Raw genomic sequence first — 22,214 nt, 5'->3', positions numbered from 1 at the left:
AAACCTCAATAGTCCGATCATCTCCACCCATCCCTCCACCTTCCCTGGCACTGCCCCTTGAGCTCACTGAACCACCCCTCCCCTGCAGTTGAGACAGGGACCAAACCTCCGCCACAAGCTCTGATTGGAAGCTTGGTGGTTTAATCTCTGGCTGCATGCCAAATATTGTTGGCCAAGATACTAACCCAAGTTTCTTTCCGATGCATCCATTGCAGTTTGAATGTGTGTGACTGTTAGAAAGCACTTAAGAACAGAAAAAAGTGCTTATGTGGATGAGTGAAAGAGGCATGTTATCTGAAGTGCTTTGAGTGCTCTGGGAAAGTAGAAAAGAAGAATTGGTCCATTTACCATTTCACAGATTTCTTGAAAAGTCTGTGTGCGTCATCCAATAAATAATTCCATGTCTTTTTAAAATGATTGATTGATTGATTTTTTTAAAATCTGCTAATATCTAATATACAGATTTTCTATATGAAATGTTCTTTTGGGGGGTGATTGGTCTTTATATGTAACTTTGCATACATCAGTGAAGACGCAGTCAACTTCTCCTTTAATTATTACACGCACCTAAAAACCACTTCCTGCTTAACTCCTTTCATGCAGATAAATTACTGCAGCTCTCAAAAATACACGATCTTTCCTCTTTGAAGAGATCAGCAGAGCTCATCACGATGGCTGACTGTAAGCTTCTGGGTTTGTTCTTGGCTATCATCGGCTTTTTGGGGAGCATCATCACCTGTGTGCTCCCCATGTGGAGAGTGACGCCCTTCATTCGTTCCAAAATCGTCACAGCTCAGGCAATTCATGAGGGCTTGTGGGTGAGTTGTGTGGTCCAGAGTACGAGCCAGAAGCAGTGTAAGGGCTATGATTCGATGTTGGCCTTACCTCAAGAACTGCAGGCTAGCAGAGCGCTCATCATCATCACCATCTTGTTAGGGTTCTTTGGGATCCTGTTTGGTGTAGTTGGGTACAGCTGCAGTAACTGTATGATGGATCAAAGACAAAATAGCAATGTGACTATAGCTTCTGGGGTTATCATCATCATTGCAGGTGTCTTGCTCCTAATCCCTGTAACTTGGACATCCCACATTATCAATCAGAATTCCTACAACCCAAGTCCTCAGAGGAGGGAGCTGGGATCATCGCTTTACCATCGGCTGGGGCTCTGCAGGACTGCTGTTCCTGGGAGGAGGCCTCCTCTGCAGCTTCCGTCCTCGTATGAATGACAATGACTGTGAGGTTAGGTACTCCAACAGCCGCCCTGTGTAAGTCCTACATTTAAATGCACAATCCGCTATTGAGAACAAGAAAAAAGATTTTCACCTCCTTTGTGTGCCCCGGGTAAAACAACAAATTAGATATTTTATTTGTATGCTTTAGGAAAATTGTATTGCAGCAGAAATCACATCAATTTCTGTCAATCAGGAAAGTAACATGATTCAAATAAGCAGCCATGTTTGCAGTGCAAGTGTTTAATCTAAGTTTTTACTTTTGCATCCAGAATATATTGAGGGAACACAGTTCAGTGTTTTGAATCTCTTTATGTGCTCAAAGAGATTCAAATAGAACATATTACAATAAATTTTCTAATATATTTTAGACCATGATAGAGATTTAGTTCACATTTCTTTTTGTTTACGCTGTGTAATATATATTATATAGGTTATTCACACTGAATTTTTTTGTGTGTAGTCAGTGATTCAGGCCTAGAAATCTAGGCCTCATTTTTGACAAGTCTTTTTTGTTGTTATATTTATGGGTCTAGAACTAACTCTATATGCGAATTAAATTTAAATCAGTTTTAATTATATTCTTTCTGGGGTTTTTTTGTTTGTTATTGTACTTGATTTTTTGTATATGAACTAGTCTTTCTTTATTACACTGGTTCAATATTAATGATCATGTCACAGATTTGCATTTTGTAGTTGAATAGTTTTCAGATTGTATTTGTTTTGCGTTTGTTGTAATGCATATATAGATGATATTAGCAAGCATTTTTACAAGCAGGTGAGTTCATGTGTTTTTTTTTTTTATCACAGTGGGGGGTTTTTTGTCAAAAGGTGAAAAAAATGAGTGAACAACTCTGTTTATATAGACTTCTCTCTTTTTTGAAAGACTAATGAGTTTTGCAGACTTTTTTTTAATCAAGAATGAGATGAAAGACAACGCTACCACACTTAGCTCTTACTTTACTTTACTACTAAGTTTTATTAGAACATACTTGTTAAAAAAGACTCAATAGTAATTTTTGTGTTTAAATGTATCAAACCTAATACAATATATGGAAATGAAAAATGAATTTCTTTTTAAAATTCTGTCACAAGGTTTAATAGACACACCACTCCCAAAAATATTCTAGCAATTATGTCATTGTTCAGATTTTATAGGGTTAAAGTAATTGTTCACATTTCTGATTAAAACTACTCATTTAAACCAGGTTTAAATTTCAAGCATTTTTTTTTTTACAATTCTGTTGAATTTGTATGATCCTGAATGAAATCAAATACACAGTACTTAAAAATGTTTAATTACTCTGATACAAAGTAGATGCAACCAAAAACTAATGGTGTACTTAGCATAATTCAACCTAATGAGTCAAAAGTATGAAAATACTGAGCACAAAGACACAGATTTAATACATATGTGGAAAAGAAAGCATCTATAACAACATGTAAACTTAATCAGACATCAGTGATGACTCGAAAAGAACAAAGGAGAAAAGTGAAAATATAGAAAACTACACAACCTGCAAAGTAAGCCAGAAAGGGGGAAGGAGGCCAAACTCAAAGAAAGGGGAACAGACAAGACTTATTTAAAAATCAATCTAAGAATCAATATTTTATAACAGAGTAAGAGTAAAGGAGAATAAACTAATGATAACATCAACAGAACCATGGATCATCCAAAGATTATGACAACTGTCAACATAAACTTTAAAAGGACCAAAAATATTAAAGATTTTTAGACCTGATTACAAATGTTTACTTTGTTTTTTCATCAGTGTGTGACTGCGAGTGAAGAATGTGCTTTGGTTAAATGGGTACATGTTGCTGGAGTAAAACTGGTTTTCACATGGACTGTTTCTCATATCACTTTTCTACAGTACCTGAACACTCAAAGCACTTCATACAACTTCTCTCATTCACACACATCTCTCACATGAGATCTAACCAAGGATGCTTAACATGCACCCAGGAATCAAACCATCAGTCTTCGGATTAATACTTGACCTGCTCTACCTCATGAGCTACCACCCAATGTGATCATTTGTCTTTCATCACTGTACTCCTGTTTTACAAATAAACTGATTAGTCCTTTCATGACTTTGTGTCAGAACATGACAGACTTCATTTTAAGAACCATAAAAGCCTGAAAGATAATATAATTATTGTTATGATGTTTGTATTTACAGATAATACTGTTATTTTTGACCATTTTGTTTAACTTAAAATTTATTACTAAAATGAGATAATATGTTATGGGAACAGCTTTGTCTCTTTGAAGTAACCACACAAGAGAACAAGAGAAACAGAAACACAGTCCTCTTTTTTTTCTCATCTGGAGTCACACTGGACATTTCAGGTCAGGTTTGTTTTTCACATGTGTTCTGCTGATGGTGAGTGAGAAAAGATTTGAATACAATATCTTCAAAGAAAAATATATTTCACTCATTACATTTTTTTTATGATGAGCAGCAGCTCATCAGTATGTGTGCATAATGTTATGTCTTAATGTCCAATTATTTAGTAACATTAACACTAATGGCACTGATTTACATTATTTATCAAACTTTGATTTTTTTCATTTTTAATTAAGTTATTCATTTACATCACATCTCAGTTCATATTTTAATATTGTGCAATCAGTATCATTTTACTGTATGTCTTGTTGAGCAGAGTAACAAGTAAACAAGCAAACCTCAGTTAACTTCTCGTCTCGGTATGAAAACCACTTCCTGCTCAGCCATCTCTACAAATTACTGTACTTTTCAAGAATGCACCTTAATATTTTATTATTATTATTTATGGACACAGAAGTGTCTGGGTCACTGTGGATTATGGATTATATATACCAACAAATGAGGAAACTCCATTAAGTGTCACAGCATCTGCATGTTCAGTAAAGTGAATAAAAAGTGACAGCTTGAGCTAAATGAAAACTGTCACTAGCCGAGCAGGCAACAAACTGCAAATAGAGGATCCAGTGAAGAAGATGAACTTTGTATCACTCAAACACTTCCATGAGCTACAACTGTCAACTATTAGTAAAGTCACTCTGAAAGTGTGCGTTCTTCCTGGCAACTCTATAATAATAACATGCGATGAATAAATCTCACATATTTCAGGGATTCTGAAGAAATTTCTGGATCCTTTCATTTATACTGGAAAAGCTTCGTGATTCACTTTGTATTTTATCACAAAATCTTGAATAAATAAACAACTTGTAATCAAACTGAAAGTGCAGTAGTATTTTTTTCAGGATTGATCATTTGGCAGGTCCCCTTTTCTGCATTATTAAACAGGAATTTGGTGCACAATCAGGATCAGCGCTACATAATCCTTCAGTGCAAGAATGTCAGCAGTGTCTCTGTGTTGGGTAGAGTGAATTTGTGCATGTGCCTGGGCTTAAGCTAAATAGAACCGTTTTTGAGGATGGATTATTATTAATATTTGTACCAGCACTTGACCACAGCAAAAAAATAGGAACTATACATAAATAAATATATATCTATATATGTCTATATCTATATCTATAGATAGATAGATAGATAGATAGATAGATAGATAGATGTGTGTGTGTGTGTGTGTGTGTGTGAGAGAGAGAGAGAGAGAGAGAGAGAGAGAGAGAGAGAGAGAGACAAAAGGAAGTTTCAGACTCGGTCCAGCAGATGGCAGATATCTCTCCTAACTCAAATTGGTCGAATAAACGTTAGGTGATTACACTCATGGAAAATGAAGATAAAAAGAGGCGGGCATTCAGAGTTTTTTTACAGTTAGGAGGAGGGTTTCCAAACACCTGTGTTGTACCTCAAAGTGCTTTACAGTCAGAACGGCACCTTAACGTCAGTGTCGCGCATCGCATCCTTTTTTGTTAAGAGGTGTATTTTATTTACTAGCTGTCAGCGATAAAGCCAATATCGACAATGTTCTTCCGTTGCCTACGAGGGCGTTTTAGCAGAATTTTTGCGTTGGTTTTCTTCGTGCTTGCAGTTTTGGAGGCAACAGAGTTTGAGGGTCGACCCCAGAAGATGCGGGAGATTCGGGCAACCGTGGCTGATTTGACCTGGCAGGGAAGGACCTACCTGGGCAGGCTGGTAGGGGAGCAGACGTTGCTGTCGGTGGAGAAGGTAGCTGCTATCTATCTATATCTATCTATCTTAAAGAAAAACTATCTCTATATATTTATTTATTTATTTATTCATTCATTCATTGATTTAGTATAGTTTTTCTTCAGGCTATGATTCTGTATTATTTTTTTCTCATTGTAGTTGAAATTATTTTTGTTTTTAATTCTTTATTCTGAGAATCAAGTTTTGATTTGTCTCCGTGTTTGTTTATCTTTCTCTCTTCGTGTCTGTTCCAGCGTGTTGTTTCTTCCTGTTTTATTTTGGCCGTCTTTTGTCTCTGGTGCTTTGTGCTAGTAAGCAACTTCAGCAGAGTGTTCACTTGCACTTTGACATGTACTGTGTCCCTCATGTGTTTTTCTAAGAACAGTTATAGTTTAAAATTTTGTTGTTTTGACCTGCATTGTTACTTTACTGAGCAATACAGCTGCTTTCTAGTTTACCTTTTGCTTCTGAATGTTGCTGTTTGGGTCTAGTAGAGATGGCCAGGTGAAGCCTTGTGAAATGTTGGGTCCTTCCATCAAATTGGTTCAGGAAGATTTTCATTTCTCAAGGCTTCACATGTGCACACAAATTTCCCCTTGTGGGACTAATAAAGGTATATCAAACAAACCGCCCAGCTGGAAAAAACCTGTAATGTCATTTAAGGTTTTTGCGTCTTGGGTGGTGTCAGCATGGTAATAATTGTTACCAAGAATGGAAACAAAAAGGCCTTGGATTGTTTTTCAATTGATTGATTCATCCTGGTCTAGTTTTGTAAGAGCTGATGGAGAGCTGTGATGACTGCATCCTCTGTCAGTCTCTATGCTCGATATTCAAACTGGTGCGGGTGAACGTCAGCAGGGGGTGAGGATGTAAGAATGAGTCTCAAATCAAATCAAATCAAATCAAATCACTTTTATTGTCACATCACATGTGCAGGTACACTGGTACAGTACATGCGAGTGAAATTGTTGTGTGCGAGCTTCACAAGCAACAGAGGTGTGCAAAAAATACAATAACATAAAACAAGCAAAATATAAGAATGGCTAAATCTGACAGTAATAAATATATGTACAATATAAGAGTGTATGCATTACTGGATGTGTGTACTAAATATGTTTTTCTACGTGTGTGTGTGTGTATACATATTTTACAAATTAAATAGAGTAAACAATAAATAAAATGTATAAAATATACAGAGGTTGGTAGTTGGACATGTGCAAAAAAAGTGGCATTTATATGCAGTGTGGAGTGCATAATGTTGAAGTTCCAGTAGTAAGGGTGAGGTGTCTATGAAGTGTTCAGCAGTCTGATGGCCTGATGGAAAAACCTGTCTCTCAGTCTGCTGGTTTGGGACCGGATGCTGCAGAACCTCCTTCCTGATGGAAGCAGTCTGAACAGTTTATGGCTGGGGTGACTGGAGTCTTTGATGATCCTCCCCGCTAGGGATGGGTACCGGTATCCGGTGCCATCTGACATAAACGGTAGTAACCAGACCGAAAAGCAGCGCACATTTCGGTGCTTTATTTCGGTGCTTTTTTTTTCCTGAGATGTCATACACTTTGGATTCCAGCCAATCATTTTACCTTTGCAAGCGTAGTAGGCGGGCCCAGGTACGTACCTTCTTTTAGAGCAGAGCTACAGATTAAAAATGCCCAAGGCGAAGCGGTCAAAAGTCTGGCTGTACTTCACAGCAAAAGATGCAAACTCAGCAGCCTGCAACAAGTGCTTTAAGGTGATACTGTGCAAAGGATGTAACACCTCGAATCCGATGAAACACCTGGCGACACATAGCGTTTTTTTAAAAGCCGAGAAATGCACCGTATTTGATAGCTTGCTGCGAGACCTCACATCGAGTACATCTACTGCGGGTGGGTTGCCTGTTATCGGACCCGGAGTTAGCAACATCCCCCAAAAACCCGAAGAGGAGAGTCCTGGCCCCTAGCCCTGCCAGCGTAGCAGAAATGATGACGGATGATGATGGCAGCAGCAGCCGTTCTTCTCTGCGTGAGTAGCTTAATGTTGTTCGTGTGTAATTTACATTGAGTAGGCTAACCATGTTATTAAATTAATGCATGTAAGGTGAACTAGCAAACACCGTCGTAGTTACATGCGGCTGTCTTCTTGTTTGATGGCAGATACTCCCTTCACCCTGGCCAAAAAGGCTAAAATGAGCAAAGAAAAAGTGGAAAACAGCTAAACATGAGAGGTTTTTGGACAAAGTTTGTGTTTTTTCCATTGTTTAAGCACTGCTTCCAGCCCAGAGTGATGCCATAAATCCCCTATAGCTGCAGAAAAGGCTAACATTGTTATCTTTTTACAAAAAAACAGCTAAACATGAGAGGTTTTTGGACAAAGTTTGTGTTCTTCATTCTTTAAGCACCGGTTTGAGCACCGTTTAAGCACCAGCACCGTTTCAAAAGTACCGGTTTGGCACCGGTATCGGATAAAACCTAAACGATACCCATCCCTACTCCCCGCTTTCCTCAGGCACCGCTTCCTGTAGATGTCTTGCAGGGAGGGAAGCTCACCTCCAATTATCCGTTCAATTATCCGCACTACTCTCTGGAGAGCTTTGCGGTTGTAAGCGGTGCTGTTGCCATACAGTCTCAAAACAAATCATAAGCAAACAACAACAAAAAGTAATATTAAATGTAGAAACTGATCTATAGTAAGATGTTCTGTTCAATGTAAAACTAAAGAAAAGTCTTGGTGTTTGTGTTTCACTCCACCTGCTGATCGGACCTACCAGACTCGCATTCAGATGATTATTCCCAATAAATAATTGATTCAATTCAAATCATAGTGCGATGTGCTTTATAGGAAAGCTGTTAATAAACACACAATAAAGGATTATTATATTAAATGTCATTGCTTGTGTTTGTTGTCCACAGTTGATCTCCCCATCAGCAAAGTCACCCCAGAAGGACTGATCTTTATTGCACAGTGGCTTCTCAAGGTTATTTTTTGGTACTGCTTAATTTCTCATGCCTTCCAGTTGATGTGTTGGTTGCTTGTACGGCTGCTGAGACTCATGCTAAAGCTGCTGAGAGTCATGGTGGCTTGCTTGCTTCCAGGCTGGTCGGGAAAATTGCTGGCCTTGAGGAGCAAGTTGAAATCCTGGCCAAAGTTGAAGGGGGGAATAAAATTGAAAAAAAAAGAAGAGCAGCCAAAAAAATTGATTGAAAGATTGAAATCCCCCAGCTTATCTTTACCCAAAAGTTGAATAGAAGGACTCAACATTCGGCCTTTGTAACGGAAAAGTGTTAAAACTGAGTTTATTTACTTGTGTTTTTGCTAATAGTTAATCATGCTTAATTCTAATCATAGTATAATCAAGAATAAATCTAATCAATATGAGGAGTAAGATTATGTTGTTTGAGTAATGAAATAATTTTGATGCCTTGCTTTTTCACCTAGATTGTGGGAGTATTGTTATGACTATAGTGCATCCTTTGCTCTTTCTTTGTGAGTGAGTGTGTAAGATTGTCAAAGACAGAGTCATAACACAGTCATAAAGAGAAAAAGTATGTTCATGTGTGATTGAGCTAATGAGAAATCATGTTGAAATAAAACAGCATATAAACTGAATGAGACATGATGAAGAACATATTCATGTGTGGCTGAGCTACAGCATATAAATGTACAGTTAAATACAGTATATGTATGAGAAAATGTAACCACTGAAATGAATGATTAAACTTTTCTTTAGTTAATCTGTCTGAAAGGTTATAGAGAGAACAAGAGGGTGTGGCTTAACTTTGGGACAATGTGAATGTCATGTGGGCTGATGGTGGTGTCAAAGAGGGGAAGCAGAGATGAGAACAACAACATGTATAAAAATCCCATGCAGATGGAATAAGTTGTTTTTTGTTGGAGAGTGCTGTTGAGTGGAGAATTAGAAGACCTTGGAATTCACAGTTAGGATTTTCTGCAAGAAACCCAGAAGATTTAACCTTATTTTTCCAAACAACCATGGATTATAAATTGGATTGACTATTTTGGGGATTTTCTCTGCTCACTGCCACCATGTTGGATTGGAACTTCGAGGAAGTTTTGGGAACTTTGTACAGAGTTCTCTCTCTTTGAATGTGCGTCATTCTGCATGGTGAGGAAGAGACTCCATCTGCTGCTAAGGTGTTCTCTCTCTTCTCTTCTACAACAACATCAAGACCAGTAGTAGCTATTTAGAAACATTTTAGACTTGATTATTTTTAAATTTTATAATCTTTTATACATTTTAAGATGATTAAGATGTTTTCATTGTTATTATCTTGTTGAGCTGTTTGTTTTACTCCAGCTAAAGCTGCTTAATTAAAATAGCTTATCTGCAATTAAAGTTAATTTTGTGAACATTCCCTTTTTTGGGTTCTTTTTTAAAAGTAAAGGTAAAACTTGTGAATGAGTACTAACATCATTTCAGGGTTCTGGGGCCTATTTTCCAGGCCACAAAAGTAAAACCTGGCAAACCATAGATCATTCGGGGGGAGCGAATGTTAATGGATGTGGCTGCTGATTAAATTATACTGACAGTTTCTAGTGTTGCATCATCTAGCAGACAGGGGGGTAGACATTTAGGCAATCTGATATTTACAGTTTCACAGTTTGCCAGGGCAAGCCGTGTGGGGTGTGAAAATCAGGACCCAAGATACAGGCACTGACATTGATGAGACAAGTGAGCTTTTAATTATGAGTGAAGAAACTACTGACAAAAGTGGAGATGGCGAGGAAAGGAACTAAGAAATAACCTAAACTGGAAAAACCTAACAAATGAAACTGAAGCCAAAACTCACGGGATGACATGCAGAGGAACACAGGAAGGAACGCAGAGGAAACAGACTCGCGGAGACAATACAGACGAACCAGCAACAAGCAGAAGGAAACAACACACACTAACATAAGACACAAACCTTCACAATAAAACAGGAAACTGAACACACATGCAAAGACACAGACTCAGAGACACGGACTTTATACAGAGACCTGACTACACTGGAACAGAGGGAACACACAGGCAGGGTAGACTAGGCACAGAACAGAGGGAGCACAGAGTAACATGAGGGGGCAAAGGGACCAAAACCTAGGACCTAGAAATTCAAAACCAAAACACCGACAGCAATAATGTGGCAAATAAATAACAAATAATTCAACTCACTGGACCACAGACCCCGGGCCATGACACAGAGAAAGTAAAATTAAAATGAATCAAGCCCTATTTAGATGGGATTAACATTTGCTGGGGAGCATGAGGAATCAGATATTCATATTTTTTCCATGGTAATTTACTATATTATTCCACAAAGAAATATATATATATATATATATATTTTTTTTTTTTTTTTTTTTAAAAGGTCAGTAACTCAAATCACTAGTCAAAAGAAAAACAACAGTTCACAACTTACCCAAAAATCTCTGTTGTGTTTTTGTTTTTCCAGAATACTCCCCAAAGGGGAATTATGTGGCACCTCATAATGGACTTGCCCACAGAAAACTCTCATTGCCCCCTCTGTGGGTTAGAAGACGATATTTCTACCACTTGGATCTCCATGAGGGTTTTCTATGGGCAACCCATAGAGGGCTTGCTCACAGAAAACCCTCATAGGGCCCTGAAAGGGGAAAAACTGCTATTGGCCAAATGAAGTTGACTATTGTAGAGAAAATGAAAACACACCAAACCACATCACTACATTTCCTGGAATATGAAGCTGAGCAAAGGGAGCTGATTCAAAACCTTAGTAAAAGGAAGTTAACCTGGATACTTATGATATACTGTAGAAGAACTTAAGTTAAAGTTATCAGGCTGCATTCCATTTACTAAGACAAACTCGTTTGATAAGATAAAATTTGTCATTTGTTTTTAATAGTGAGCTCATAGTGCAGTGGTATAGAACCTTGCATAATATGTGAAAGAACTGTTTGAAGTCTCTTTCCCTGGAAGCAGACATAAAACCCTTGGGGGTTGTGCAAGAAATAGTATACTTCAAAGAAAATATGCAGGCAGCTGGGTTACCTGTTATAACCCCTTGTGAATGAGGGAATAGCTGAAAGTAGCTCTTCTTGTTTTTTAGTTGGTTTGTTTTTGTTTTTTAACAACTTTCTGGGCAGCCCACTGTGGGCCTTGGTACCGATGTGAAATGTAGGGCACATCCATGCCCTGCACTGCTGGACCCACTGTGGGGCTAGATCTGCTTAGTGTGGGCAGCCAACAGACAGCCTATACTATGGCCTCGCAACATTTCACTTTGATACTGTGACTTTGTGGACTATGTTTACTTGGATTTTCACTAAATGATTCTAGTAAAGCCACTGGTAAACACTCCTTCCACAACTGTGTGTACATACAAAAGCAGAAATATTACTCAATGCAATTTCTGGAGAAACTGCAATGGGTTTGTTACTTCCATAGGACCGTGGCTTGGTGCTAAAAGGTTGAAAGTAAATAGGTTAGCTAAAAAAGCCGAGGAGAATTGGCACTTAAAAAAGTAGCAAGGCCTGTACCTGATAAATTGTCCATGGGTGTACCTAATAATTTGGCTGGGTACACAGGTTAACAGCTGTAGTGGCTAGGCACAATGGCATACCTAATAAAATGGGCGTCCACTTTATTAGCGACATAAGTGTGCCTTATAAATTTAACCAAAGGTGTATGCCAGTTTGCTGAAGCATAGATAATTGACTCAAAAATATAGGCATGTTTGTATATCCCATACTGTATATCCATTGTCAAAATCCCAGAGAGTCAGCTGTCAACTATCAGTTCTTCCCAGCTGTTTCAATTGCATAGCTGTGAGTCACCATGGTAATGGCATTTTGTGGAACTGGAAGGATGCAACTGTTAGAATTTCTCTGAAACATGCTTGGCACTCTGGCAAAACGACTTATAATACTTTATAACGACTTATAATACTTGAGTAATTTAAATCTATGAGCATAATAAGAAGTTACTCTATAGATACAGTGGGGCAAAAAAGTATTTAGTCAGCCACCAATTGTGCAAGTTCTCCCACTTAAAAAGATGAGAGAGAGATGACTTTGTCAAAGGGCCATATTTCCTACCTTTACAAACTAGTTTCTCCACCTAGCGAATCTCTTTACCATAGGACCAAGATGAAATGGGAGTCAGAACTCCACATGCGTCTTTCTGAGAGGAAGCTGTAGGGGCCATTAATTCGTCTTCTAGTTGTGCCAGACTTTCATTAATACAATTTAACGTTTTCCACAGACTACACTACAGTAAAGAAAAAAATGTTAAAATTATATCCAGAAAAATTTGATGATAAATGTAATAGATGCTCACAGACACCTTGCAACCTTACTCATATGTTTTGAGCGTGTCCCAGGCTGTCTTAATTTTGGCATCAATTCTTCAAAACAATTTCAAATATATTAGGTATAAATCTAACTCCAACTCCACATATTGCTATTTTTGGCAAACCACCAAATAACCTTCGTATTACAGCTATCCAAAATAACCTTATTGCCTTTGCTTCTCTTATTGCCCGAAAAAGAATTTTGTTGTTGTGGAAATCATCTCAGCCACCATTAAACAAAGTCTGGTTACACGACTTCCTAGGACTTCTAAAATTGGAGAAGATACAAACAATTCTCCCTCAGATGCACGTCGTATAGGTTTTTTACTTACTGGAAACCATTACTTAAATACTTAGAAAAGTTGTTTTTGTAGTCCAACACATGACCGTGCACAAATTTTCCTGCTATTGCTGGCAGTACCGCCTCATAAGAGTACTTCATTTAAGATATTCCAGCATTATTAATTTGCTTCGACCGAGGAGCAAGCAGTCAATAGTTAATATTAACTAATGTTGATTAATGGTAATATTAATCTATAAGGATAAGTACTAGCACTTTATTGTTGATTTTTGTTGTTGTTTGTTTTGTTTTTGTTTGTTTGTTTGTTGAATAGGTTAATCCATCTTTCTGTAACATATTCATCTTTAAATTATTATGATTTTTAAAGAATTTATTTGCAAATTATGGTGTAAAATAAGTATTTGGTCACTTACAAACAAGCAAGATTTTTGGCTCTCACAGACCTAACTTCTTCTGTCGGAGGATCCTCTGTCCTCCACTCGTTACCTGTATTAATGGCACCTGTTTGAACTCATTATCAGTATAAAAGACACCTGTCCACAAGCTTAGTAACACTCCAAACTCCATTATGGCCAAGACCAAAGAGCTGTCGAAGGACACAAGAAACTAAATTGTAGACCTGTACCAGGCTGGGAAGACTGAATCTGCAATAGGTAAACTCTGGGAGCAATTATTAAAAAATGGAAGACATACAAGACAACTTATAATCTCCTCAATCTGGGGCTCCACACAAGATCTCACCCCAGAGGGTCAAAAAGATCACAAGAATGGTGAGCAAAAATCCCAGAACCACACAGTGAATGACCTACAGAGAGCTGGGACCAAAGTAACCAAGGTTACCAATAACACACTACACCGCCAGGGACTCAAATCCTGCAGTGCCAGACGTGTCCCCCTACTTAAGCCAGTACATGTCCGAGCCCGTCTGCTAAAGAGCATTTGGATGATTCAGAAGAGGATTGGGAGAATGTCATATAGTCAGATGAAATCAAAATAGAACGCTTTGGCTAAAACTCTACTTGCTGTGTTTGGAGGAGAAAGAATGCTGAGTTGCATCTAAAGAACACCATATCTACTTTGTAGCATGGGGGATGGAAACGTCATGCTTTGGGGCTGTTTTTCTGCAAGGGGACCAGGATGACTGATGTGTAAAGGAAAGAATGACTGGGGCCATGCATCATGAGATTTTAAGTGAAAACTTCCATCAGCAAGGGCACTGAAAATAAAATGGCTGGGTCTTTCAGCATGACAATGATCCCAAACACACCTCCTGGGTAACGAAGGAGTGTCTTCATAAGAAGTATTTCGGGGTCCTGGAGTGGCCTAACCAGTCTCCAGATCTCAACCCCATAGAAAATCTTTGGAGGGAGTTGAAAGTCCATGTTGCCCAGCAACAGCCCCAAAACATCACTGCTCTAGAGGAGATCTGCATGGAGGAATGAGCCAAAATACCAGCAACAGCGTGTGAAACCTAAATAGAAAAGACCAAGGGAACTAAAAACAAACAAACAATTCTAAATAGGAAAAAACGTCAATAAAAAAACTAAATTCAAAACATTAGTAAAGTAATTCAGGCATGTGCCAAAACACCATCAAAAGTCAAATACAGCCTATTGAATAACACGCTTCTCACAGGTTTACTGAGATAAAACCTCTTTAAACATTCTTCAGTTCTATGGAAACTAAAGGACGTGTTAGATAAGACACATCCTTAAGTTTCCTTAGAACCCACTGTGATGTAAAAGAGAAACTTGGCAGAAAGAACAGCTTGGCTTGAAACCCAAAGTTGAGTTATCATACCACTTGCTGTGACTGACATATGAAGTCTTTCATTTTCTGCAGGCATTTGTGATCTTTGAGATTTAAAATAAACTGTGTCTACAGAAGCATATGTCACAAAACTAAGTTAATCATTTTAGTATTTGAATGATGTCCCTATGACTAATAGTATGTGAGGAGATAGGTGCCAAAGCTGCAACTGATGTATCTAATATAGTGGCTGGGCACACAGGCATACATAATTATTAAAAACTTCAATGCTGAAAGCTTGAAGGTTGTTGCCTGCCATTGCTTTAAACATTTGAAATGTCTGAAGCTTTATTTTATTGACCCAGCTCAACTGCATTGCATTATGAAAACATGTACCATGCATTAATGTAAAAGCAGAATGAGATGCTGAAGATAACACCGAATGAATCAGAAACTGGAGCTGCATTTGTTGAATTTGCTTTAAAAAATGTAAATAACACATAAATGGGATCAGAAGTGCCTGAAAAGCTGAAAGGCCTTGGAGTTAAATAATTTTTCCTGGACAATGGAGCTGACTTAATGCCCTGCTTTATTAGGGATACTGATTAGTTTGTCAAAGCTGAATCGTATATAGTGGTTTTTTGATAAAATTTCCCTGATAGAGGAAACAGACTTGCCTAATAAAGTAAACAGGTACAGAAAACCTACACATTAACTTTCATTTGACCTTTGTCTGTCCAGACTTGAAAGCTGAGTTGGACAGCTTCCACAAGGCAAGGCAAGGCAAGGCAAGTTTATTTATATAGCACAATTCAACAACAAGGTGATTCAAAGTGCTTTACAGAGACATTAAAAACAAAATAGATAAAAAGCATGATTTAAAATTGATTAAGACAAACAAACAAACAAACAAACAAAACAGTATATAAAATCAAAAATCAAAACAGGAGATAAAATCAGAACAGTAGATAAAATCAGTAGTTAAAATGTAAGTTTTGGAATTTAAGCTTAAAAGTGTGGATTTGGTGCTTTATTCAAAAGCAGCTGAGAACAGGTGAGTCTTCAACCTGGATTTAAATAAACTGAGTGTTTCAGCTGATCTGAGGCTTTCTGGGAGTTTGTTCCAGATATAAGGAGCATAAAAGCTGAATGCAGCTTCTCCGTGTCTGGTTCTGACTCTGGAAACTGATAAAAGACCGGATCCAGATGACCTGAGAGATCTGGAAGGTTCATACTGGGTCAGGAGGTCACTGATGTATTTTGGTCCTAAACCATTCAGAGCTTTATAGACTAGCATCAGAACTTTAAAGTCTATCCTCTGACGGACAGGCAGCCAGTGTAAAGACCTCAGAGCTGGACTGATGTGGTCCACTTTTTGGTCTTAGTGAGGACTCTAGCAGCAGAGTTCTGAATGAGCTGTAGTTGTCTGACTGATTTTTAGGTAGACCTGTAAAGATGCTGTTACAGTAATCAAGCCTACTAAAGATGAATGCATGGACTAGTTTTTCCAGGTCCTGTTGAGACATCAGATCTTTTATCCTTGAAATATTCTTGAGGTGATAGTAAGCTGATTTTGTTATTGTCTTAATGTGTTTTTCTAAGTTTAGGTCTGCATCCATCACTACACCCAAATTTCTCGCCTGGTTTGTGGTTTTAGGTGTATAGATTGAAGTTCTCTGGTGACCTGTAATCGTTTTTCTTTGGCTCCAAAGACTATTACTTCAGTTTTGTTTTTGTTTAGCTGGAGAAAATTGTGACACAGCCAGTCATTAATTTCCTCAATGCATTTACCAAGAGCCTGTACAGGGCCTCGGTCTCCTGGTGACATTGTGATATATATTTGTGTGTCATCTGCATAGCTATGGTAGTTTATTTTGTTGTTCTTTATAATCTGTGCCAGTGGGAGTATGTAAATATTGAACAGAAGGGGTCCCAAGATGGAACCTTGGGGAACTCCGCATGTGATACTTGTCTGCTCAGATGTAAAGTTACCTATTGATACAAAGTATTTCCTGTTTTCTAAGTATGTTTTGAACCAGTTTAGTACAGTTCCTGAAAGACCTGCCCAGTTCTCCAGTCGTTTGAGTAATATGTTGTGGTCAACTGTGTCAAATGCTGCACTGAGATCCAGTAAAACTAAGACTGACATTTTTCCACTGTCTGTATTCAGACATATGTCATTAAACACTTTGGTCAGAGCGGTTTCAGTGCTGTGGTTCTGTCTAAAACCTGACTGGAAGGCATCATAGCAGTTATTCTGTTTTAAGAAGTAATTGAGCTGTTGAGAAACTGCTTTTTCAATGATCTTACTTAAAAATGGGAGATTTGAGATCGGCCTGTAGTTATTCATTTGTGTCTTGTCAAGATTGTCCTTTTCAGTATAGGTTTAATTACAGCAGTTTTTAGTGATTCTGGAAACACACCTGATATTAAAGAAAAGTTGACGATCTGTAACAGGTCTGACTCCAAAGTCTTTGAGACCTTTTTGAAAAAACTTGTTGGCAGGACATCTAAACAGCAAGAGGAGGAATTCAGTTGACCTAAGATGTCCTCCAGGTCTTTGCTGTTAATAGGGTGAAACTGTTTCATGGTATTTAGACAGTTTTGCGGTGGACACAGTACATATCCTGGATCTGCTGTTGATGTACCAATTGCTTGTCTAATCTTTTTGGATTTTTTCTGTGAAGAATTTGGCAAAGTCATTGCAGGCCATGGTCGAATGAAGTTCAGCTGCCACTGACACAGGAGGGTTTGTTAGCCTGTCAACTGTAGAAAATAAGACCCGAGCGTTATGACTGTTTTTAGTGATGATGTCAGAGAAGTAGGACCTCCTTGCACTCCTCAGTTGTAAATTATAATTGTGAAGTTTCTCTTTATAGATGTCATAATGAACCTGGAGGTTTGTTTTTCTCCATCTGCGCTCAGCTTTCCTACACTCTCTTTTTTCATTTTTCACCAGTGTGGAGTTTCTCCATGGAGACTTCTTCCTTCCAGAGATAACCTTCACCTTAATGGGAGCAATAGTGTCCATTACATTTAACATTTTAGCATTGAAGCTGGTGACGAGCTCATTGACTGAACCTCTGGACAGGTCAGGTGTTAATGGGAAGACCTGGTTAAAGATCTCACTACTGTGGTTCACAAACCAAACAACTTCTTTAACACTAATGGCAAAATTAAATTACAACTGTTTAGCCTCCCAGAATGTTAAGTAGGAGCATGCAATCACTATTTTATACCAGCTGCAAAACTAATTGACAACTTTAACATTTGAACATTGGTTGCCTGCATGCTATACCTTTCTGTGGTCATGAACACTTGCTCATATTGACTAAATTCTTGCTCGTGTAATATCATGAGTGAGCAATACCCTTTTTAATAGCATGTACAGCAGCTCGAGAGTCTCAAATGACTTTCCTGGAAGCTGGCAGTTAGAATGGAGCTTTGCAGGAGTCTAAGAAGGAGACTGGCAATGACAAAGAGATCTGAGCCCCTCTGGAGGTCTGACTGTCAGCCAGTGACAAAAAAGACCTGCAGGTTGGCGATGGTCCTTTAGTGGCTTGGCAGGTAGCCTGCAGTGGAGGCAGGGACTGTTATGAAAAGGACCCTCTGGCTAAATTGTTGTACCTGTTTACTGTTTTCATAAAAAACAGAAAAATGAGATGTGGCTCCAGAATTTTGCACAGCACTCTATTACACCCTTACAACTACATATTAAATGTAGAGTGGAGTACGCTCCCTTGGACTTGTTCGTGCTGGTATAGTTGCCATTATCATGTTGGAGTTTTCTGAAGGAGGAGTTGGTATACTGACATCAGGAAGTTCAAGGCATCCAGCAAGTGCAGCTTTCAGGAGGTGAGTGATTATCACCTCCTGAAAGCTGAAGTGATTCACTTCCAAAGAATGGAAATGAATCACTTCAGCTCCTGTTCCGCTTTCTTTTTCTGTGCTAGTGTATTAATATGGGTCCTGTTCTTTCCTCTGAAAAAAGGAGCACTGCAACAAATTTCTGTAAAAACTGCAGCACAGTTTTAAGGTAATAAGGCTGTATTTTAAAAATCCAGTAGTATTCTGTAATCAGAAAAGCATGGGAGCTCTTGGAAGTTAATTTGATTGTTACGTCAAATGTACAGCCTATTGAGGTTTTGCAGAAACTTGACCGCCTGTGACATTAACTTGTCAGCCATTGTGGATGTGTAAAAATAATACTGAAACATAGTGAGAAAGCAGCTAACTCGATTCCAATTTATTTCACACCTCAAACATTTAGTAAACAATTAAACAAATAAAAGTAAACTGCAACAAATTACAGGTAAACTACTAACTCTTTTACACTACATCCACACCTACATGGGTATTTTTGAAAACGCAGCTTTCTTTATGCGTTTGGGCCTTTCGTCCACAAAAAACTGCGTTTTGATTCACCGAAAACAGAGACTTTAAAAACACTCCAGTAGGGATGGGTATCGAAAACCGGTTCTTGTTGAGAACCGGTTCCCACTGTTTCAATTCCTTGGAATTGTTTGCCATTTTTGCAATCGATTCCCTTATCGATTCCAGTCGCCCCGAATGACGTCACCACGTTGTGGAGCGTCATTTACCTGGCAGGAAACATGGCAGCTCAAACGCTCAAAAGTTTGATTATACTTTACGAGAACGGATGACAACAGGGCAACTTGCAATACTTGCAAAGTAGATATTTCATTTAAGGGAGGAAACACTACAAATATGCAAAAGCATTTGCTCACAAAACACGCGATAACCTCAAATGAATGTCGTGTTTTTAATTCCACTCGGACTCGTGAATCTCAACCCAGCAGCAGCGGTAACGCTTATGCGTCCTCTCCCGTTGTCGGCAGGTAAATAATCAACTAACAGTGCATATTATGTTAGCGCGATCTGCCTCATTACAAAACCTGCCATTACTGTGCGCTGCATTTAGGTGACCATGATGAGAGAGACAGACAGAGTCTGGCTGGCTCAGATGCTGGCAGTTGTCGCTGCAGTCTACCGGTAGCGTCTCCTTTCAGGCCGGGATAGACGAATGTCACCGAGCAGTGACTAAGTTTGTGGTAAAAGGCTGCCACAGCAGATGCCCTCGATTTTCGGTAAGTGAATGTGTTTAATTGTAGGCAGGGACATTACTGGATATTCTTGTGTAATTGCTACAGAATAATTTATGTTATACTTTGTTATTGCTACAGAAGAATATTTATTTTATTATTTTACATTTACAATTTTTTTTCCTGGGGACCCTGTGACACCCCATTGAAGAGCCGTTGGCTGGATCTCTTAAGATCTCACTGTTGGGTTTGTAAGGCCATGTTACTCCTAAATTTCTATCTTGTTCAAAGAGAAGATATAAAACAAAGTTCTAAGCTAATCGACCTTAGTGTTCTCCTTTTTTAAAAAGAATCGATAAGAGAATCGATAAAGAATCGAATCGTTAAACAGAATCGAAAATGGAATCGGAATCGGAATCGTGAAAATCTTATCAATACCCATCCCTACACTCCAGTCAGGTTGGAGATATTCGAAAACTGAGTTTTTGCGTTTACATGTGGACGAGGAATACGGTGTTCGTCATGCAACGTCAAAGGTGTCTGCCTTTTTTGGGGCAGGGGAAACTAATTCCCCTACTTAATCATATTTTCTAGTATTTGGCTTGGAAGTAAGTTGGTTTGGAAACATATTTGGTGATGCTTCATCTTCTGCTTTGCGTTTGTGTGGGAGCACCATTTATAAAAAAAAAAACTAAAAAAACCAAACACAGTCCAAGCTAGCATAATTTATTCATACACCCCGTCCCCCGTCCCCCAGCGCATGAAGCAGCAGATCCAGGCCCCAGAGTGCAAGAGTCCAAGGAGGACCATCGGAGGGGCAACCGTGTCACCCTCGGTTGAGGAGCTGAGTAGAGCCCCATCGAGGGGTCACCCAGCAGCCACGGAGCAGAAGCCACAGGGGTCTGCAGTGACGTGCCCGCGGGCTCTGCCGACAGCCAGCTGTGCCAGAGTGTACTGAGCCCCAAGCAGCCAGCAGGAGTGAGCCGGTACATACCTGAGCGCCCAGCTCCGGACACCAAGAACCACCAACGCACCGACACCTGAGGGCATCAGCCACCAGCAGGGGGTGTGGTGGTGGGAGATAGGCCTCCATACCTTGGAGGGCCTGAGGTGGACCCAACCTGACATATAGACACAGACGTGCATTCCCACCCTCATGCACACATAAACAAATACTCGGCACTCACCCAACATGGAGACAGACACAAAAAGAAACTGTACACACAATTACACTCCCTGAACATACTCTAGCCCCCAGGTCCAGGTACCACCACCCCCAGGGGGGGAAACACACCTAGATCCAGGAGATGCTACCCATTTCCCCGGGGTGGAGACTCCCCCGGCCTCGCAGTAGAAGGGAGGCCCCGCATCCCAGACAATCGGACGGCCAACTCCTCCTCTCCGCCCCTCTGCCCCAATGGCTAACAGAGAACGGGGGTGTGTAAAGACCCCAAACTTCCCTCTGCCCACTCATGTAGTGTTGCTGCATGCTGTTCTAAAGTGCATTTTAAACACGGGAGGGCATGGTGCTTCCTGCCAGAGAGCAGCAGGTGTAGCATGGCCCCTACCGAGGGCCCTCAAGGTCTGTGCATTTAAAATTGAAAAGTGGGCACCAGAGGTGAGGTTGAATACACACACTGTCCTCTGGGCACCGTATAACGTGCCCACCCCCAAGGCCCTATATGTATGTGTAATCATAGTGTGAGTAATGTGGACGTCTAGGTTGTGGAATGAAATTGAGGCACAAAAGGGGACAGAGGGAGAGTGCCTCCCCCTGCACCCTAGTGATACACTTGCACCCCAAGGCCCCGCATGTGTGGGTGGTTGTGGTGGAGCGGGAAGAGGGAGGGACTATTTTCATTTTTGCTTTGAGTTTACCTGAACAATTCAAAGTAGGTGCATGGTAGTGCTGTGTCATAAAAAAAAAATTCCCTGGCGGGCTCATGGACATCTGCTCAAAGCCTCATGTTTCAACTTTTGATGAAATTATTTAAATTATTCTGAACCAAGCCAAAGCTTGTATACTTTAACACATAGAAAACATAACACATGCAGTAATTAACACTATCCAGTTACTGTAGTGATTATTGTGAAGTACAAGCCAAATGACCCTATATGATTCTGTGTCAGTATGCATCAAGCGTCTTTTACTTGTCTTAACAGTGTGTTTTTCATTATTAAATTAAACTAAATAGCAAACGCATGGCATCATGACTTGATGACGTCTGCTGCACTATTTGTTCCTCCTCAAGCCGCAACCCTAAAACAGCAAACAGTTTTTCAGGTGGAGGCCTCTGATATTTTTCCTTCCTCAACTTTTACGTTTGTTTGTTTTTTCACTAGTTTTGCATTCAGCTAAGGTCAGTGTCATTACTGGTAGCATGAAGGAATACCTGGAGCCTACAGGAGGTTGCACAGTTAGTCCAGCTCCTTCAGGATGCCACTTCAATATGTGCCATTGCCAA

The 22,214-nt window shown here is 39.4% G+C and overlaps 1 protein-coding gene across 1 annotated transcript; it reads left to right on the top strand.

Moving 5' to 3' along the window:
* The first annotated feature begins 671 nt into the window (after positions 1–671).
* On the top strand, positions 672–21,174 carry LOC116326903 (claudin-7-A-like). The gene is made up of 5 exons (XM_039618157.1): positions 672–967; positions 1,101–1,234; positions 5,211–5,347; positions 20,507–20,656; positions 21,001–21,174. The coding sequence occupies exons 1-5, from the start codon at positions 672–674 to the stop codon at positions 21,172–21,174; spliced, it is 891 nt and encodes a 296-aa protein (XP_039474091.1).
* The last annotated feature ends 1,040 nt before the right edge of the window (positions 21,175–22,214 follow it).

This window comes from Oreochromis aureus, linkage group 10, assembly GCF_013358895.1.
Source record: "Oreochromis aureus strain Israel breed Guangdong linkage group 10, ZZ_aureus, whole genome shotgun sequence".
Lineage (NCBI taxonomy): Eukaryota > Metazoa > Chordata > Actinopteri > Cichliformes > Cichlidae > Oreochromis > Oreochromis aureus.
This window is presented reverse-complemented; position numbering and strand designations above follow the sequence as displayed.